The 21,038-nt window shown below is 43.1% G+C and overlaps 1 protein-coding gene across 15 annotated transcripts in view; it reads left to right on the top strand.

Annotated features, from left to right (window-relative positions):
• Erc2 (ELKS/RAB6-interacting/CAST family member 2) overlaps positions 1-21,038 on the top strand; it is an 880,091-nt gene that overhangs the window by 15,611 nt on the left and 843,442 nt on the right. For 14 of the 15 annotated variants that reach the window (XR_002384370.2, XM_021231590.2, XM_013118849.3 and 11 more), the window contains exon 2: positions 18,862-19,656. Coding sequence is in view for 14 of the 15 variants with exons in the window: in XM_021231590.2 (XP_021087249.1) it covers positions 19,003-19,656 (654 nt within the window). In the remaining variant the exon portion in view is untranslated. Of the gene's footprint in view, positions 1-7,348; positions 7,420-18,861; positions 19,657-21,038 lie in introns of those variants that run through there. The other variant, XM_040747788.1, reaches the window with a different exon arrangement.

The following is a 21,038-nucleotide window of genomic DNA, read 5'->3' on the forward strand; positions in this document are numbered from 1 at the left end:
ACGCTAAGATGACATTCACTTTGGCAATGTTTGTGTAACTCCATCATAGCATGCTAAGATGACATTCACTTTTGCAATGTTTGTGTAACTCCTCCATCATGTCATGCTAAGATGACATTCACTTTTGCAATGTTTGTGTAACTCCATCATAGCATGCTAAGATGACATTCACTTTGGCAATGTTTGTGTAACTCCATCATAGCATGCTAAGATGACATTCACTTTGGCAATGTTTGTGTAACTCCATCATAGCATGCTAAGATGACATTCACTTTTGCAATGTTTGTGTAACTCTATCATAGCACGCTAAGATGACATTCACTTTTGCAATGTTTGTGTAACTCCATCATGGCATGCTAAGATGACATTCACTTTTGCAATGTTTGTGTAACTCCATCATGGCATGCTAAGATGACATTCACTTTTGCAATGTTTGTGTAACTCCTCCATCATGTCATGCTAAGATGACATTCACTTTTGCAATGTTTGTGTAACTCTATCATAGCACGCTAAGATGACATTCACTTTTGCAATGTTTGTGTAACTCCATCATAGCATGCTATAATGCACCCCAACCCCTTGAGCATTTTAAGCAGTTGCTTTCACTTTGTGTCCAAGCATCAAGAGTAAGTATTTTTCAGGATACACTAATAAAGAAAACACACATGGAGACAGATAAAATGGATGGGCATATTCATTGGTGTCTGAAAGGACATAATTTACAGACAATTCACATCTGTCTAGAGACCTAACATGAAATATTCTGTTCTGAAGGATGGCATTGCCTTGCTTGGTAACTTAAGGAGAAGGAAAATGTGAGAGAATTCTGTCCCACATTTTAACCTACATCTTGTGTGTTTTAGCACTGTACTTATTTGCTCTGGTGGGTGGTGTGTGGTTCTATTTCTGGCTGTCTTCACTCTAGGACTTGGGCTGGAGGGCCCACTCTTGGATAGTTATCCTCACAGTGAAGAGGAAACACAGTGATCTACCCACAGGGCAGCTCCTAGAGTGTTTAGATATGGCACATGTCTCAGTTAAAACAAGTCACATGTCCAAGCCAAGTGTCAACAGAACAGGCAAGATTCTCTCATCAGAGGAGACTGTAGGGATAGGAATGGGGAACACTTTGGGCAAATGCTGCAGCTGCCTGAAATTCTATTTTCACATATACACTTTTGAAACCTTTATTGACTAGTTTAATCTTTATAGACTCTATTGCAAGGTTTCTAATATTGTTAATTCCATTTTGCTTACAAGGAAGAAATAGACTGTAGGGTTGAAGATAACATCCCAATATGTCTGCTTGTGGAAACTGATGATGGTGATCATACTCAGTAAGCCTTGGCCGGCATTCTTTTCAGTAGTTCTACCTTCTTAGATCTAATCATTACTCACTTAGTTTTGTAAAGTAGCCATCATTACAGCTGAGGCCGTTCCTCTGCACGAAGCTTAGTGAAACTCATTAACTTACTCAAAGTTAAACAGATAGTAAGTATGAGATCATGGGTTAACATCCAGTGTATTCCAGATCTCTTAACCAAGGTTTCTCAAACTTGGGTGGGCTCTCTTTGGAGTAAAATTTCTCATAGAACCCCAGGATTGACTTAAATTATTATTATAGTGATACTTTAATTATATAAACATAAGGGTGGTGAGGTCATTTTTAAAGGTCTTATACTTTCAGAAAGCCTAAGTCAATTTAGAAATTGAGTATTCTTCATATTAATAATTCAAATTAACATCATTAAAACTTAACTCCATTAACTAAATTGATGCTTGTAACTGGATTATAATGCTGATTATTGTAGGCGGGTTCTCTGGCAGCCAACTGGTCTACCCTGCTGTGCTCTGGGTGATGACTCAATTCTCTCACAAATCTAACTTCTGTGAAACTTTGACTCATGCTAATGAGCATGGCATCCTTTACCTTTTACCTAGTGGGAACACATCCTTTAGATTCCCAAATCCATCTTCTTTCCTTTCTCATGGACTCACAGTGATCCCTTAGGCTACAGGGAGTCACTCAAGCGCAGCAGGCGTGTCTGTTGTGGTGATCAAGAACATTCTTACTTTGTCTTCAGATTATTGAAATAAAGGCAATCCTTGAATTCTCATGAGCTTTGCACAAATTCCTTACAAATATGCTTATGGGTCTGTCCCCATGCCTGACTCTGCCTAGTTGAAAACCTAGATTGTCTCCATCTGTTCCTACACTTTGTTTCATTGAGTTAGCTTAGAGTACACATCTACCACTCTCAAGAGGCCTTGTCTGATTCTAGGGTTTAAGTAGCTGACAACCTTATATAACAGTGAAGAGTTGTCAGTGTAAAACCAAATGAACGGGATGTGGCCCCATTTCTCAAGGAGGGCCTCCAGCAAGCTAGGAGCTGCGTTCCAGATTTGTTCTGTGGAAATGTTCAGTGAGTAGATTCCATCTATGTCTCTTAGTCTCTCTTTTCATTTTTTCCTATTAGATAGAATTCATGAGCAAGAAGTCTCCTGTTACTCAATGACTGACCATATGAACTCTCATTCATGGCAAATACAGTTTTTCACAATTTAGCATTGTGCTCTGGATTTTCTTTAAAGGCTTAGGTACAATTCCTTCATGAACATCAGCCAAGGTACCGAGAGATTGTTCTATTCCTTGTAGATGGCATAGATAGAAGTATACATACACCAGTGCGCAGGTGTGTGTACATGTGAGTACACAGATGAATGCTCTGGTCTGAAATTTGCACATTTAATCTATTCTCCACTTCCTGTTGTTGAGTTCTTGTTGCTAAAATTTTTCTTGTGTATGTGATTATGTGTATATTACTTTCTAGTAAGAATCCATTTAAACACAATGCTGTTGTTAATGAAGAAGCATTCTGTATGATTTGGTGTCGGAGGTAAGGAGATGGGTTATATTCTACATTTCTGTCATTTTCTCTGGAACATCTGTTGGTGGAGGGATTGGGGATTTTTTAGTGTAAGACCCAATAATCCCCAGCTCTCTCCTTTGGTAAGTGTGCTATAGCTAAAGCTTTGCCAATTGACATTTCATGTTTGTAGATTAAAGGAGATGCACAGATGTTTTAAAACTGAATTTAAAAACCTCTATTTCTTCAGTGCAACCAGTTTAATTGGTCCCATTATGTGAGGCCATAGATAATGTTATAATATTGTATGAGCCACAGCAGTTATTTTAATTTTATTTGACATCTCATTGCTTTTACCTTTTATTGCTTGATCTTTTATTTTGTTTTGAATTTGTGGATTTAGATAGATACTTTAGGAACATATTCCTTTGAAAAAGTCTTTGGGTATTTTGTGTTTTAAGTTTAATAGTTTGGAATAATTTGGTAGAGTTTAGAATTTACTCAGTGGAAATGACGGGTGGGAAGAGCAGCTAACCGAGCAGGTATATGGAACACTTATCTTGTGGTGTGGGATACAGTCAACCTCCTCGCTCAGATCCTTTACTGTAGAAAATGAGCCAAGGCACTGAACATGTAATCATGCTAAATCTGCACGTGGAAAATAGTAATTATAAAGCATGCATGAGAGAACCGAAGGAGAGAGTAGTGAGGTGTGCACAGGTATGCTTTGGTTTCATAGAGACTTTTGGAAAAAACGATTGGGCAACATATTTTTTTTTTTTTGGCAATTTCAGCTATAGCAAGTTGGAGTTTTTTTCACTCCTAATTCATACTTTTGTAGCATTTAAAGATTAAATAGTTTATTGTTGATATTTCATATCTAGAGACATACAATATTGGAACTGCAGGGTTTTCCTGTTTTAAAAAATAATGGACCCCTGAGCAGGAAGCTGTTTGCAATTGCTGCCCACTGGCAAAGAGAAGACCGGTTTCTTCAGCAGAATCAGCAACTGCAGTCCAGGGCAGGCCAGTACAGAATGGATGGCCAACACAAAATGAACTCCATGTGTTTTGTGGCCTTTTTTTTTTTTTGCATTTTTTTGTCTTATGGGTCTTTTGCTTATTTGTTTTGATTTTTGTTTTTGTGCTTAGAGAGAGGCGGGGGGGGAGAGAAGAAGTGTGTTGGGTGGGTAGGTTCTGGAAGGAGTTTTGGGAGGGGGAATGTGATTGGAATATAATATATGAAAAAATTTCAGTAAAACTATAAAAGGTATTACTGCTAAGCCCGTTGCTTCTTATATGTCTAGGAGAAAAAAAAGGGTACTAACTTGTCACTTGGAGAAAAATTAAGTGGTATCTGAAGCATCTATAAGTAACAAGCTGAGTTTAACCCAGGCTATTCAGATGGGGCTAAACTTAATGAGCTGAGAGAATTCCGGGATAATTTTGAAGTTTTTAGTGGCCTTAGGCTTATTAAGGTTATCCAGGTTACCTTTTATTGGATGTTATCTGTATGCTGGGCATTTTGCTGAGTATATTTCTTGTATCACATCATTTAACATCCCTGTCTCCCCCCCCCCCCCCCAGTTCCTATGAGAAGCACAGCTGTCACCCTCAGCTTTGCAGTTGAAGAAAATGAAGGCCAGGGAAGTACCTGCTTGGGGGCATGGCAGGAAGCAAGATGGATGTATGCATGGATGTAAGCCAGACCTGGTTTTCAGGCCTGATTTGAGACCTCTCTTTTGAAAATACTGTATCTTTCCCCTCTGGCTAGCATTATAGAATCGCCACATAACGTTCACGGAAGTGATTTCAATGTTATGATGGCAGACCATGATACTGAAGTACCAGTCTTATTCTCTCAGACATTCAAAGGATGTTTTGCGTAGCCCCTATGTCCTTAGACCGGTGCAGGAAGAGCTACTGGGACTACTGGATCTCCTGTGACTCTGTCTTCCCCATGGGGACGAGTGCTGGTTTCTGCAGATTTGACATTTCAGAGTCAATTCTTGTACTTATAGACCAGTGACCTGCCTATATAGCCAACCCTGATTTGTTTCAAATCCTGCTACCATTATGTCCATCCCCACACTTAAGGTTGCCAAGGGACACATGTTTGAAAGGTAATAGACAAGATATCAGCAGGCTACAGCCCATGGGTCAAATCTAACTACTGTCATGCTCTTTAAAAATCAGGTTTTACTGGAATGCAGCCTTGCCCATGGGTTATAAGCCATCTGTAGTTGCTTTCATGCTGAAATGGCCGTGATAGGACCTAATGGCCCACAAAACCTGAACTACAGCATTTGTTATTTTACAGAAGAGGCCTCTGTACCTTGGGTATAGCTAGAAATAGCCTTGTGTGCTAGCTAGCTGGGTTCATACGTGTGAGGCCCCCGAAGTATCTTTGAACTGTCAGCCAGGACAGAGGGTTTTGGCGGTGGGTAGGGCCTTCCTTTTGCCACTGGGTTTTGTGAAGAACTCGGAAGAGTAAACAGTCTAATCCAGAATTGAAGCATTGCCTTTCTAGCCTTTAAGTTTGCCGAGGTAGATAGGCACGGAGCTTTATTTTCCAGCTCCGTGTATACATTTGATAGAGGTGTGGTCCTCAGGCCTGTGGTACCCTTTGGAGGCATAGATCGAATGCTAAAACCTGGGCTGCACAATCAGGGTTTATGGCAGGGAGGAAGAGAGACTCCAAGAGAGAAGAATACAGTGTGAGATTTTAAGGAGTGGGAGTGATTTGGGGACATATGTGGGGTATTGGACACGATGTGGACCATGTTGTAAGTCCTGATAGTGGCAGCTATGAGGACAATAAAATCAAGCCATGCAATTAATATCTATCTTTATAAGAGCCCACAGTAGCACATACCTATCATCCCAACAGCTGGAAAGTTGATGTCAACCTGAGCAAGTTCCAGGCCAGCCTTGGGTACACAGTGAAGATGTCTCACAAAGAAGAAAGATTTATTTACCTTTATCATATGTGTCATCCTTTAGGTTTGTGAAGACAAATAAAACCAACCAACTGTATTAAAAAGGAAGAAACTCCCACCAAAATTCTCATCGCCTGTGTCACTTGTCCAAACTAAGCCTTCAGTGCTGGGACCTATCTGCCAGCGTAGCTAGACATCCCAGGGCTATTCACTAGGGTACCCCTCCTCCTCGTCCTTCTAGGCCTTCTCCTCCTCTCCCGGACTTGTATTGCAAAGCCAAGGGGAGATGGCCACAAGTCAGGGATTGACCTTGATGAAGGTGAGCTATCAGGTGATATGATCTAAATGGCGACGAGGAAGGAGTCCCAGGAAGGGAACAGTTTTGTGTGATGGCTGAGAGACAGGAAGTGACTTCATTCATTTGAACGACAGGAAGAAGGCCCGTTCAGAGATGGTGAAGGAGAGAGTTTCCAGAGAGGGAGCGGGAACGAGCTCCTACAGGAGTTTTGGTTTTTTTTTATCTATGCAGCACTGGGAAGCTTGGAGGTGTTCTAAGTGGGTGGTGGAGATATTTTGGTGATTATAATTGTAACTTAACACAGTTTGGCTGATGTTTTGAAAATAGAGCAGAGGGTGTCAAAATGGGAGGTAGCTCAGGAGGGTTGGGGCTAGCTTAAACAAGAGGCCTGCTGGTGCAACAGGGTGGTGATAGAGGATGTGTGAATGAGGGGATGGGCTCAACGGAGAGTTCTAGAAAGTAGGTTGAATGGACTTGAAGTAGGTGGCGAAGGAGAATGAATTCTTAAGGTCTTTTATGTGACAGAAGTGACCCAGCATTTTACTGCCTCAGGCCGAACATGGAAAGAGGGGGTCAGGCAGAATATATGGCCATACAAAGAGGGATAGGAAAAGCAGAGATGCATGTCCTCTCCTGAAGGTGCTGGTTGGCTCCAATCTGTCATTGTCTTGGAGGAAAGCGAGCATGACACTGTCAGACTTTCAGATTTTTCCTTCCTTCCTTCCTTCCTTCCTTCCTTCCTTCCTTCCTTCCTTCCTTCCTTCCTTCCATCTATCCATCCATCCATCCTGTTTTGAGGAGAAGCTGAAATCTGTATTTTAATGTGAATTATCTATGTCTTCCTGTATTGGCAACTAGATGCAAATTCCAAACAGCTCTATGCTAGCCATGCTCTGCACACCTGCAGCAACCCCATCCTGATGGGCAGTCTCTTCCTCCTTGAGACAGTTCTATATCGTGTCTCCCTGTAGAAAGATTTTATTTTGGAGTTAAATGTCATCTATGACCCAGAGTTTTAAAAAGTTGGAAAGGCTGATAAAAAAAAAGATATTTTCAATCGTTTAAGTCTTCGGAGATACTGATGATCTCAGCTCACACGGTCTGTCAGCAGGGCTCAGGTGATGGGCTGAGGCTGAAATCTGTGGAAATAAACTTAACCTACTTTAGAACAGATAGCAGGAAGTGCTTTTGTCTTAAAATAGAGCATTCCAGACTGTGATAGTCTGAGACACTTGAGGGAGACAAGAGTTAAGGCTCTTCCCAGCCACATTCCCCTGAGCCTCTAGTTGGAGAGTCCTGGAACCTTTTTAAGAGGGTGAGTGGATGAGTGCATATTTTATTTATGAATCCATATACAATTAGAGACAATATCGTTATAGGTTCATAAAACCATCTGTTATTTCGCTTGACTTCTAAGCAGAACTCATCTGTGGACTTCCAGTTTTACTCATGAGGTGCTTTTAAAGTAGAAGGTGTTGTGCAACTAATTTCTATGGTGCTGTAGTTTCTCTTGTGTCAGCAACATTTGTTTCTTTGCTGTTTGAGGCTATGAATAATTTATTCTTCTTAGTGTTACATGTTATGAATATATACAAGCGGGTATTTTTAAATAGTTTATTAGAAACTCCACTGATGAACTTTATCTTGGCTCTGTAAGAATATTTAAAATAATAAGACATTACTGATACCTTGTTTTCTAAAGGCACATCTATAGGTGGGTAGAAAAACTTAAAGTCGCTCTTCTTAAAGTCAGTAATGGAAAGGGGACATTGTCGCGTTATTGATTGCTGAATAAAATTCGTCTTTATTTGACTCAAAAATTCATTTTAGAGAATTAAAAAAACAAAACAAAACATGGTAGATGAGAAACAAGGAGACAGCAACTCAAAAAAGCCTAAGTGTCAGAGCAAGTGTCTTAAAATACACCAGGAGCTTAAACACAGCTGGGCAGAGGGCGGAGGGTGTGAGTGACTCAGTAGAACAGGTAGGAATCATGGGGTGGCTGGGGGATGTGGCAGTCAGGGGACACGCTGGCTTCCTTCATTATCTGCGCCTGCACCTCTGCAACAAGCTTGACCTAATTCTGTGTATAGTGGCCTCAGGGGTGGTCTACTCCCAGGAAACTCTGCCCAATCTTTATAAATCTGGCAGAAGAAACTCATTTCTAAATGATGTGTTTGGCTTAGGTTGCTAATTAAAATTAATTTTAAGAAGTTGAAGTGTGGGCTGTGGCAATAGCTCATTGGATAAAGTGCTTAGTCTGTAAGCGTGGGGTCTGAATTAAAAAAAATAATTGTCTCTCATATATTACTTCCCAACTGCACTTTCCCCTCCCCTCAGTCTCCTTCCCCCACCTCCCTTCTCCCCCAGATCCATGTCCCCTGCATCTCCCCTCGGAAAACAGCAGGCTTCCCCGGGACGCCAACCAAACACGGCATAGCATTGCTACAATAAGACCAGGCACACACCGTCACATCAAGGCCGGACAAGGCAGCCCAGTAGAAGGAAAAGGGCCCCACAGGCAGGCAGAAGAATCAGTGACCACTCCTGCTCCCAACGTTGGGAATCCCACAAGAACACCAAACTACTCAGCCATGACACACATGCAGAGGACTTGGTGCAGGGTCCCGACAGGCTCCCCGATCTCTGTGAGCCATGGGGGCGTCTGGATTTAATCCCCAAGCCCAGATGAGAAACACGGCTGTGTGGTGGTGCTTGCTTACAACCCCAGTGCTGGGGGAGGTGAGGGAAGTCCCCTGACCCACCAGCCTTGTCTAGTCACGGAGCTGCAGGCCAGGGAGAAGACAGTGGTCAGAGCATCGAAATGCTTGGGGGTAAAAGTGCTGGCTTGTTCAGTCCCTGCAACCCATGTTGGGAGGAGAGAACTGACTCACTAAAATTGTCCTCTGACCTCCATAGTGTGTTGTGGCAGACTGACATCACACACACACACACACACACACACACACACACACACACACACACACACACCCTTTATATATAATAAGTTGAATTTCAAAAATTAAAAGGGCCAGGCATGATAGTGCAGCAGAGGCAGGCAAATCTCTTGAGTTCAAGTCCAGTCTGGTCTGTAGAGACAGTTCTAGGATAGAGAAACCCTGTCTCAAAAAATGAGGAGGAGGAGGAGAGGGAGGGGAAAGGGGAGGGAAGGAGGAGGGGTAAGGGAGGGGGAGGAGGAGACAAATTAACAGGAAGGTTTTGCTCACGACACCCCGGGTTGTCATCTCATCCCCACATGAGCACTGCACACATGTGAACAAGCGCGCACACACGGACACAAACGTATACACACTCCCCAGTTTTTAACTGCACACATGTGAATACGTGCACACACGGACACAAACACATTCACACTCCCCAGTTTTTAGTGTTAAGAGAGAGTTTGCTACAGACTCAGGTGTCAAGTGACCATGGCCTAGGAACACAGACTCGGATTGCGCACATTTCATATACGTCAGTGACAACAGCTTCATCAGATTTTTTTATGATAACAGAACAAAGAAAACCATCAAGTAGCACACTTTCCCACACACTGGTAGGTTGGTAGGAACCTGACACTGTGTGCTGACAGCAGCCAAGGGGGAAACTTCTGCTGCCAGCCTCAGATGCTGTCTAATGACATGGCTAGCTTTCTGGTTGGTGGAAGCTAGTGATTTGCCAAGTTAAGACAGCCCAAGAGGTTTTACCTGCTCAGCACTAGGATCAGACACGGAGGTGGACAAGAATACGGCTATTAAGGAGACAGCTCAAGATACATTGTAGTTAGACTGTGGCCATGTAGCATCCAGACCTCTCTACATCATTGGATCTCTAGTCAGATAATTGTTCTTGTAGAAAGTTGAAAGCAAGGTGTGGGTTCCTCCCAGGGACTCTCATCACTTCTTGGTGGAGTCTGGTTCCTTAAATCCCTGGGAACTTTTTGGTCACAGCAGGTAAGGGCTGACAGGAGCTTACACAGGAACTTCAGATTAGACCACTTTATATTTCTTTATCCAGAATCAGTAGACATATTTCCAGCTGTAAATCTTCAAACGCTGAAACTGTCCTTGAAAACATGTTTCTCCTTTTGTGAGAAGAGGGAGTGATTGCTGCGTTTTTTTTTCATTTATTTCACAGAATCGGGGATCGCTCCGTTACCGTTTTGGTGGCCCCCACATTGCCTATATGACTTGGCAGTTTCTGTGGAATCTCTTGGACAGAGCATCTCTTGTCTGGTGACACAAATATCAGTGTTTTTCTCGGCTGCTGACACAGACATGTGTTCTTTTTGGTACTCAGGCATCATTATTGAGGCTTGAAAATAAATAGGAATTATACTTTTTCTTGGAGTTTTTGAGGCCCAAACTCCAGTCATTTTTCAAATTTATTTTTATATGTCAATTTATATTTATTTACTCTATAAAATAATGGGCTTCATTATGAAGTTTTCGTACTTTGAACATAGCTAGTAGTGCTTTTATTCTTTTAGGAAGCATCATATATAGCCAAAGTTGGTCCCCAACTTTCTACATAGCTTCAAATTGCTGATTCTTCTGTTTCCACTAAGTGCTGTGATTACAGGTGTGGGCAACTGAGCATGGTTCTAGTCAATTCTTTTATCATTGACCTTTCCCTGTTAGAGGTCAGTTTTGTAGTACCTAGTTCTTGTAACCACCATTCCTTCAAACCCCGTTGGATCTGAGCTCAAGAAAATTCTAGGGAGTAAATTTCCCGCAGACAGAGCTATATCACATCTCAACCCTTTTCACCTCTGCACTCAACACCAGGAATTAATCTGCTGCTTAAAAAACATTTCTTGTCTGAGGGAATCAGAATCTTCTAGGGAAAAATGTTCAAGTATCTTAAAGGGAAAAGGGTTCACTTGCCAAAAAATTGTGGAAAAAATTTTATCACGCATTTGGTTTTGGGTTCTAACATCTCTGAGACTTCTTGGTATAAAACTGGATTAGCTACACTAATCCAGACGTTTGCTAAACTGCTCAAGAAGTACTGGAGAAAACAGCTGTAGTGGGATAATATTACTCTGAAGGTGCATTTATTGAATATTACAGTGTTGAAATCCCCATTGATTCAGGGAGTTTTGGTAGCCACAAGTAGAGATGGCATCTTCCACAAATGCTGAGAGTGTAGAGCATAGGCTGTGAAGGAAAATAGCCTAGGAAAAGATGGGAGTATGAATTGTTCCATTGCGATCTTGTATTTCCTCTAGAATGTGATCCTCGGGTAGTAACCAGTGTTTCATCAATCAAAACATTAGTCAGCCAGAACTTTTTCAATCAAAATATTGTGAAATGTTTTCAGCTAAAACATGATTACATTTTCATTCAACAAATAACCCGTGTCATATGATTAGTTAAATAAATGATTAGATAACCATTCAATAAAGCATTAAGAGACTGGTTCCAAAGCCTGGGGGCTTTAAACAATAGCTTGTTATTTTCCACGGCTCTGCAGCTTGGCTGATGGTCCCAATGTTGTCTATAGTGTTAGAGTGTCACTCATGCACATGATACTGAATGGCAGTTCAAGGTGGCTCATCTCACTGGCCTGTCTTAGTGCTGGTTGTGATGCTTCGAGACTTTTATCACTGTGTTTCTGTGTGGTGTCTTGTCTCCAAAGATTTCCTGTGGGATTTTATTTCCAGTAGGACTGTTTAGACCTCTGTGTTAGTGACATAAATATCTGACCAAACTGTTTGAGAAAGCACCTTTTAGGGAGGAATTCTTTATCTTGGCTCATGGTTTTGGGGAGGGCAAGGTGAAGAAGTGTATGTCTTGGTGCCAGGGGACAGATGAAAGGGGTTAGGGTGAGACACAGCTCTTGAAGGACATACCCCTAAAACTGACTTCCTCCAACAAGACCCTACCTTCCACAGTTCATTACCTTTGAGTTTAAATCCATCAGTGGGTAAACCATTCAGTAGGCCATAACCCTCATTAGGTATTTGTCCCTGGAAATGACACCCAGTGGTGTGTGAAACTAATCTATGCATTTCTTGCCCCAATCAAATTGACAGTCTCGGTTACCTAATGCAACTTCTTTACGTCATGCCAGTGGGATTTTAAGACATGAAAGAGAAATCTCCAGGCTTTCTAAGGGTGAAGTTCGGTGTGAGAATAGTGTCACATCCTTGGCATTTGCTGGTCTAAACCAGCGGTAAGTTCAGTCTGTGTTCAAGAAGGAAGGAAATAGAATTTTCCTTGCTAGGAGAGACATGTGTTCACAGGAAGGGAAGGGATATTTGGTGGCCATCTTCTGGATTTTTACGATAGCCATTAATAATCATGTCTTTTAAAACACTTTCTGGCACTCAAGCATAGTAGAGAAAGGAGATGGTGTTAGGAGTAAAACATTGGGGAGAAAAGAGAGTATAGTATTGGATTTTATGTGGAATTTAATGCCGACTCATCCAAAATAATGTCCCTGTACACATGCCTACACTCAAGGAGAAAACATTGTTTTGTTAAAAAACGTTGTTGATGAGTGATAACATTGAGTGGTTTTGTTTAATTCTTTAACACCTGAATTTTCTATAATAACCTATTAGTTACTTTAACAATTAAGAAAGCATTTAGGTTCATGACAGATTTTAAAAGATTAGAGAAAAAAGCTTGAGTGTGGTGGCACACACCTTTAATCCCAGCACTCAGGAGCCAGGGGCAGGTGCATCTTTGTGAGTTCAAGGGCAGCCCAAGCTGAAGAGTTCTAGGTCAGCCAGGGTTACATAGTGAGCCCTATCTAAAAGACAATTTAGAAGAAACATGTGTTATAGTCTCAGGTTCTAATTCTTTAAAAATTGAGCTATAAAGCTTTTGCATACCCTACATGATTAATGGGACATCAGTTTATAAAGAAATTATTTATTATTGGAGTTTGTACATGTCTGTGCCAAGGCACATGTATGGAGTCTCTTCTCTCTGGCAGCATTTATGCAGGTTTCAGGTGTTGGACTCCGGCTTTCCAGCATGCATGTTGGCCAGAAAGCACTCAGGTTCCCAGCATGCATCTTTGCCTGCGCTGTCTTGCTGGCCCCAGCTGAACAACTGTTGCTATTCACAACAGGCCACAAGAGGTGTATACACAGGACCCTGGAACATGCAGCGTGTGTGTGTGTGTGTGTGTGTGTGTGTGTGTGTGTGTGTGTGTGTGCGTGTGTGTGCGCTTATTTGAATATATGGTTGAAGGCAAATGAACATTGAAAGTAAAAAGGCAAAAGTAAACACACCAGCAGTAGAAGCTGTTGGTAAGAATAGAGACATACAGGTCAAGGCAATGAAATACAACGCATCAACCAAATGAAAAGCTGAAAACCTTTGGAATACTAAGAGACAAACATTCATCGTATTGTTGGCTAGACAAACAGAAAAATACAAACATTAAGAATGAGATAGGGATATAACTTAAGTGATTTTTTTTAATTAAGGAGAAGGTATACATGCTTATATGGATGAGACTATGTGTGAAGAAAAAAATAACAGTAAGTGACACAAAATAGTTAACGGATGAAAATGCATTGTTACAGTTGGTAAACAGTGAGAAGATAGTCAATAACCCAGTCTACCCAGCTTCGTGGGTTTGTTTTAGCAAACACTTCAGGATAGGAATGGCTTTGCATGTTGTTAACTGTTTGAGAGCATAGTGAAGAAGGAAAACGTCCCTTTCTTGATCTCAGCATTAGATCTGGTACTAAGCCTGGGTAGAGAGAGCACAGGGAAGCTGGGAGGCAGTGTCAGAGTATTCTGCTTTTTAAACAAGGAAGCATACTCATTATTTTACTATGTGTGTGACTATAGCGTGTGTGGTGTAAGTACGTGCGTTTGTGTGGGTGCATGTGCCAGTCTGTGCATGAAGGACGGTGTCAGGTGTCCTGCTCAGTCACTCTCGCCCTGCCTCCTTGAGACAGAATCTCGCACTGAAGCTGCAGCTAGGTGGCTAGCCCATCACAGGGATCTTCCTGTGTCTGCTCACCGCAGTGCTGGGGTTACAGGGTCTTGAAGGCATGCCTGGAGTCTTAGGTGGGTGATTGGTTGGGATTTGAACTCAGGTCTTCCTGGGAGTTTTTTTTTTAAATGTTTTTCTCTGTGTAACAGTCCTGGCTGTCCTGGAACTCACTTTGTAGACCAGGCTGGCCTTGAACTCACTGAGATCCACCTGCATCTACCTCCCAAATGCTGGGATTAAAGGTGTGCGCCACCACTGCCAGGCCTTCATGGGAGTTTATGTGGGTGTTTGGGATTTGAACTTGGGTCTTCCTGTTGCTCAGCAAGTGCTCTTTTCTGCTGGATCATTTGCCTAGTTTCTGGAAGTCTGGTTTTGAACAAGAGAATGTTTCTTTATATTACATGTTATGTATGTTGTATGTGTGTTTCCAAAAGGAACAAATTAATTTATTTTTAATTGGCTGTTATCATGCTCCAAAACCTGGGCCAGCCAGCTTTGCAAAATCACTGAGGTTTAACTCTGAAAAGGTGTAAATTTTGTGTTATTTGTGAGAGACCTCAAATCTAGCTGGGGAAATGAGGAATGTCTGTTTCCAGATGTAGGAGAAGACAGGGGAGGACAAGTTCCACTTAGATCTTTTTAGGGAAGTGTGAGTATCAATGGTTGCCTAGCTAGGACCCCAGTTCCTAGATCTTAAGTTTAGTAAAAATAGCAAATTAAGTTAACCTTTGAAGTTGTAGGGAAAACCTCCCAGAAAATCCTTATTATAAAAGTTTGCCTTCGTTATGGAAAGCATGTAGAGCATGCAGATAAGAAGTGGGAGAAAATGAGTGGGACTACTGGTCAGTTCCATGTGTGTCACTACAGCCTCCACGCTAGTGTGTGTGTGCATATATCTGTGCTGTCCAGAAGTGTGAGGAACACACACATACACTCATGCATTCACGCATGCATGCATGTGCCCACACACACATCAAGTATTCATGAAGTCATGTTGGCCCACTGTCTTGTCTGTGCCATTCATCATTTATATAACTGAATTCTTATTGGTGTATGGATACTCCCTTTTTTATGGAAGAGATTATTTATACAAAAATCTTAGCTATAGCATGATTTTGCTGTATTTCCAAGGAAAACGAAATGAAGCTTAGAGCGATGTAAACATTTCAAATGAAGTGCCTAAGTTGTAGACAGAGATATGTAATTCTTTAAAGACTGTCTTTTAGGGAATGGGAAACATTTACAGGAAACATTTTCTTCACATATATATAAAGACCCCTTAGGGTGTAAGTGTTAGGAACACCAAGTAAGGTAGAACTTAGCAAAAAAAATGTATGGGCAAAGGCATCAGTCACGCATTGCTCCCACAGAGCTGCGAAACAACTGACCACGGAGCTTCTGTGACTTTCTAAGATGTCCTGAGAGAGTCCTTGCTGCTCGGCCCATCTTAGCTGGGTCGCTCCTGCTTCTGTGACAGCCACTGGTGGGGCAGTCCTGCTCAGATAGGAGGGCATTATAAAGAACTCAGATAAAAGGTGTGGCGAGTGTTTCCCTGTCCCCCCAGCCAGCTTCCAAATAACAACACAGAGGTTGATTACTAATTATGAAAGCTTGGCCTGTAGCGTAAGCTTGTTTTTAAATAAAATTGTTTTTAGTTAAATTGTTTTTTAACTTAAATTAACCCATAGTGTTTTTTTTTTTTTAATCAATCTTTTACCTCTATCCCATTCTGCATGTCTGACTCATTTCAAGTGTGTCTTGCATCTCGGTTATCTCCTCCTACTTCCTCTCTTGGTCTGAAGGTTCCACCTCTTCCTCCTGCCTAGCCATTGGCCATTCAGCTCTCTGTCCAACCAACCACAGCAATATGTCTTCACACAGTGTACAGATATCCCACAACAAGAAGGGGTATTTGCTGGCGAGAGGGCTCAGCGGGCAAAGGCACTTGCTGCCATTCTGAGTTCTGTCTCCGGGCCCTGACATGGTGGAAGGAGAGACCTGACTCCAGAAAGTTGCCTTGTGACCTTCACACGCATGTGCCTGCACACACGTGCATTACGTAAAAGAAGAAACACATGAGAAAAGGAAGGAGGAAGAGGCTAAGACCTGGGGCGGTTAGCGCCGTCTCTCTGGCATGTGTAACTACACTGGCCCCAGAGAGACGGGGCTGCAGCGGTGGTTAGATTCAGAATATCACACGGTATCCCCTTGCTTGGCTTTACACACTTCCAAGCATAGCTCTGCTGCCTTTGGCTCTAGCCTCACTACCGCAGAGGCCCCTTCCACATGGTAGTTCCCAGAAGTCCGTCTCCTATTTATCGTTCCTCTTCTTATTTTAGCGTTTACCCATTGTATGCAGTGGGCTTTATTTTGACGTTTTCATTCTCGTATTTGATGTGTCTTGATTGTGCTAACGCCTCATTACCCTTTCTTGTCCATCTTCTTCTCCTGGTAGTCCCCCCCTCTACCACTGTGTGCCCTCAAATTATTGCTTATTATTTTGTGTCAGCATGTGAGTGTGTGTGTGTGTGTGTTTGAGTGTGCTCTGGCACACCTGTAGGGATCAGAGCACAACTTTCTCGAGGGTTGTTTCTCTCCTTCTACTATGGACTCTGAAGGTATAACTCAGGTCATCAAGCTTGCAAGGCAAGCACTTTTACCTACTCAGCCACCGAGTGATCTCACCATCCCCCATGTCCTCCTTGTTAATGAGCCATTGAGTTTACTACGTCACAGAGAAAAATCTTTTCCTCATTAACCATAAATGCCTGTAGACCTCCAGGGAGGGATAGGGCTTCAGGGCCCCGCCCTGACTTCGGTACAGAATGTGGACAGGCCCAGCCTTGGCAGGTGATCTCAGTCCCTGTGAGTTTAGGAGTGCCTGGAAGTCAGTGTCCTGCACCACACCTTCTTTTCCTCTCATCTCTCCATTCTTCCAGCCTTCTCTTCTGTAATGTTCCCGGAGTCTCAAAGGGCATAATGTAGATGCCCCATTTGGGGCTGAGCATTCAGCCATCATTTTCAGAGTTCCATCTTGAAAGCAGCTAGCTCTCAGTGAAGATGATCTCATCTTTCCTGTCTGTTCTGCCTGAAGTCACGGTGTGGACTTGTGAAGGTCTTGCGCCGCTCCTCAAGCTGCCTAACCATATCTGGAATGGAGTCTAACGACTAGACAAACTTGGATTATGTTCTCATCTCTGATGCCACCAGGATGGAGTTGTGGGAATCAGCCTCATCTACTTCTTATGAATTGGAAGTATGGGTTTTAAAAGAGTTTCTTCAAGGAAAATAGAGATTGCATTACTAGAAAGTGTGTCTAGGGGTAGGAGGACAGATAAATGATAGGCAGATGAAAATAAATGGTGCCTCTATGTGTTGCTTTCAATGTTTTAATCCCATTGAGACACTAGAACAAAAGCTGTTTATTTCCTTATTTTTACATAAGCTGTCTATTGACTCTCCTATGTTAGGTAGCAAAAAGGTATTTTATAGATAGCATCTGGTTTATAATATAATGAGTTAGATGGTATAAAATTGCTTTTTTATCTATTGAAGAGTTAAAGCTCATGACAGTTTCTGAAATTCACTAAGGTTACTATCTCACCTGTGTTAGCATGGAGATCTCAACCTCAGTTTGCCCCTCTCCAGACTCTGCCTCCTGTTGCCATGCTGAAGGGAATCAAAGCACACTGAAGATTTCCCAACAAAAGGAGGTCACGAGGCACCTGTTAAGGCCTTTAGAGGCTCAGCATTGAATGGATAATTGCAACCCCGTGGCCCCAGCTACGTAAAAACTGTTCTGATGTGCTGGACTCGCCACCGTAGGGAGCCTCTGTTGCCTTCAGAAGTTAGGGGACCGGGAACTTTAATCTTCTTTACTGTTCCCCTGTGCCGTGTCTGTGGGAAGAGGGTCATGTGATGATAAAGGTCAGCTGATAAAGGTCAAGTGACCAGGCTGTGACAGGGGAAGAGACAGGAAGGACTACTTGCTTCTCCTGGCAGTAGCTTTGAGAATCTGCTCTTCTGTGCAGGTGTCTGCTGGTAGAAACACCTCTTGGTTCCAGCTCTGTGATTACCAATGGGCTCCCAAGTCATGTGCCAATGCCAGCTGAGTGGTAGGAAGCTATCTAGAGGGCTGTATGGGCACAGTAGAAAGGAAGTCTGTGATTTCTAAAGGGCACAGGAGGAGACAGGACAACACATATGTCAGATGTTAGACATCCAAGGAAGCAGCAGTTTCCCAGAGGCCTTGTTAAGCCATGTATGTTTGAGAGCCATGTCCCTAAAGATGGGTAATTCTATTGGTAAAGTCCATATGATGAATTTTTTTTTATTCCAAACCGTACTTGACACAGATCAAGATGGGGAACTTCATTTTCCTATGGAAAACAGAATTTCCTCTTTGCTTTGATAACTTTTGGTTTGGGGGCACAGTGTGAAAAAATTATCTTAAAAGTTTGCATGTAGTAAGAAATGTTCCAGAGTTATTTTTCCTTATAAAGTAAATATATGGGCGGCCACTTTATTCCATCTGTCTGTCTGCTTATGTCATCTGTCAATCATATTTGTCCCTTGCTTATCATCTACTTCTGTATGTCCATCATTCATCCATCATTCTATCTGTCTGTCTATCTAGATTTTTTTTTCAATGCTAAGAACTGAACCCAGGACTTTGTGCCTTCTTGGAGAGCATCCAATGACCTCTGGCAATATATTTTAAGATACAATGCAATTGTAGTTAGCATTTCAAAGAAGTTTGTTTTTAATTATCTTCCCCCCCCCCCCCATTTTGCAGGTCTCTGAGTGGAGTCGTTTCCTGGTGCCAGCTATACAAAGAGTGCGGTGAGGATCCCGGCCAAGCGGAAGGAACATCGGCACACGCCCTGCGGTTGTCTAGCATTTCTTCTCTTCAGCAGCGCCACGTCAGAGAAGGAAAATGTATGGGAGCGCGAGAGCAATCGCTAACCTGGAGGGCAGCCCCTCCAGGTCCCCTCGTTTGCCAAGGTCCCCTCGTTTGGGCCACCGAAGAACAAGTAGTGGGGGAGGCGGGGGTACAGGCAAGACTCTGTCCATGGAGAACATTCAGTCCCTCAATGCTGCCTATGCCACATCCGGGCCCATGTACCTGAGTGACCACGAAGGGGTGGCATCGACAACTTACCCGAAGGGCACCATGACTCTGGGCAGGGCCACAAATCGAGCTGTGTACGGAGGCCGGGTCACAGCCATGGGGAGCAGCCCCAACATTGCTTCCGCTGGACTCTCCCACACGGATGTCCTCTCCTACACGGATCAGCATGGTGGGCTGGGCGGCTCGTCCCATCACCACCACCAGGTGCCCTCCATGTTGAGGCAGGTGAGAGACAGCACGATGTTGGATCTTCAAGCCCAGCTCAAAGAGCTACAGAGAGAGAATGACCTGCTACGGAAGGAACTTGACATTAAGGACAGCAAACTGGGATCTTCCATGAACAGCATCAAGACTTTCTGGAGCCCTGAGCTCAAGAAGGAGAGAGTCTTGAGGAAAGAGGAGGCAGCCCGGATGTCTGTCCTCAAGGAGCAAATGAGGGTTTCCCACGAAGAAAACCAGGTAGGTTCTGACCTGTCACAGTGTCCCCAGGCTTTACAGATGGCCCCAGACTTACTGTAGGTACCAAGAAAGTTGGGCACCACCAAGACTGTGACAGCTTAATCTGTTTCACTGGGATGCCACAGCAGAACCCAGGAGGTACTATGGCGTATTGACCGATTTCCTTACTCCAGTAACCTTCCCACATAATTGCAGAGTTGGGGAGAATTGATCCTCGTTGCCAACGTTGTATGTGGTTAATTCTGTTCTCCTTTTCAGCGATTGCAACAGCAGTTGAGATGTTCCTCCTGCCGCATAGAAGAGGAAATGCTAAGACACTTTACACATTAAAAGGCCACACTTGACTGGTGATTTTTTTTTTATTGTTTGTTATTGTTCTTGCTGTCAAACCAGCGCTGTTTCTTAGAATGATCAGCATTCCCTAAGTAGCAAACTCAACAATATGAAACAGGATTGGCAAGAGTGGACTTGATACCATGTCAGAGAAACCCAGTTTCCTGGGCACCCTTAGCTTGGTTTCAGCCTTTATCCATTCAGTATTTATCAACTCCTTGTAAGATGCCTTCGTAGACTGTGATCCATCTTCTGTATGGTAGTGATATTAGTGAGACTATTTCCCAGAGTCTTCCTGAATTTGACTGTCCCCTTCTTACGGCTCCCTGTTCCCTTCTTAACACTGACTGTCTCCAGAAGGCACTGTGCCTCCTTGACTGAGCCCGTGGCACCTTCTACTGGTTCAGTGTCATCTCGTACCACTCCCTCCCGCACGCGGGCTCTCTGCTCCGTCCTTGGTCTCCCTGCACACTGCTGAGGTTTCCCTTGCCACGCTCTTCCTCTTCCTCCCCACTGTTCGCTTTCCCAGCATTCATCTCCCGTTCAGCCCAGCCAGCGTCCGTTTCCCATCTTCTTTATTGTATGCGTCCTGTCTTACACAGTGTTACTTTCACGAGGGCTTTGGAATCAGATATATCTATGCCTGAATCTCAATTCCTTCCTTCCTTCCTTCCTTCCTTCCTTCCTTCCTTCCTTCCTTCCTTCCTTCTTTCCTTCCTTCCTTCTTTCTTTCCTTCCTTCCTTCCTTCCTTCTTTCCTTCCTTCCTTCCTTCTTTCTTTCCTTCCTTCTTTCTTTCCTTCTTTCCTTCCTTCCTTCCTTCTTTCTTTCCTTCCTTCCTTCTTTCCTTCCTTCCTTCCTTCCTTCCTTCCTTCCTTCCTTCCTTCCTTCCTTCCTTCCTTCCTTCCTTTTTGAGACAGGCTTTCTCTGTATTGTTTTGGAGGCTGTCCTGGAACCCGCTCAGTAGATCAGGCTGACCTTGAGCTCACAGAGATCTGACTGCCTCTGCCTCCTGAGTGCTGGGATTAAAGGCGTGTGCCACCACCAACTG

Source organism: Mesocricetus auratus, unplaced genomic scaffold, assembly GCF_017639785.1.
Source record: "Mesocricetus auratus isolate SY011 unplaced genomic scaffold, BCM_Maur_2.0 Super-Scaffold_100006, whole genome shotgun sequence".
In the NCBI taxonomy this organism is placed as follows: Eukaryota; Metazoa; Chordata; class Mammalia; order Rodentia; family Cricetidae; genus Mesocricetus; species Mesocricetus auratus.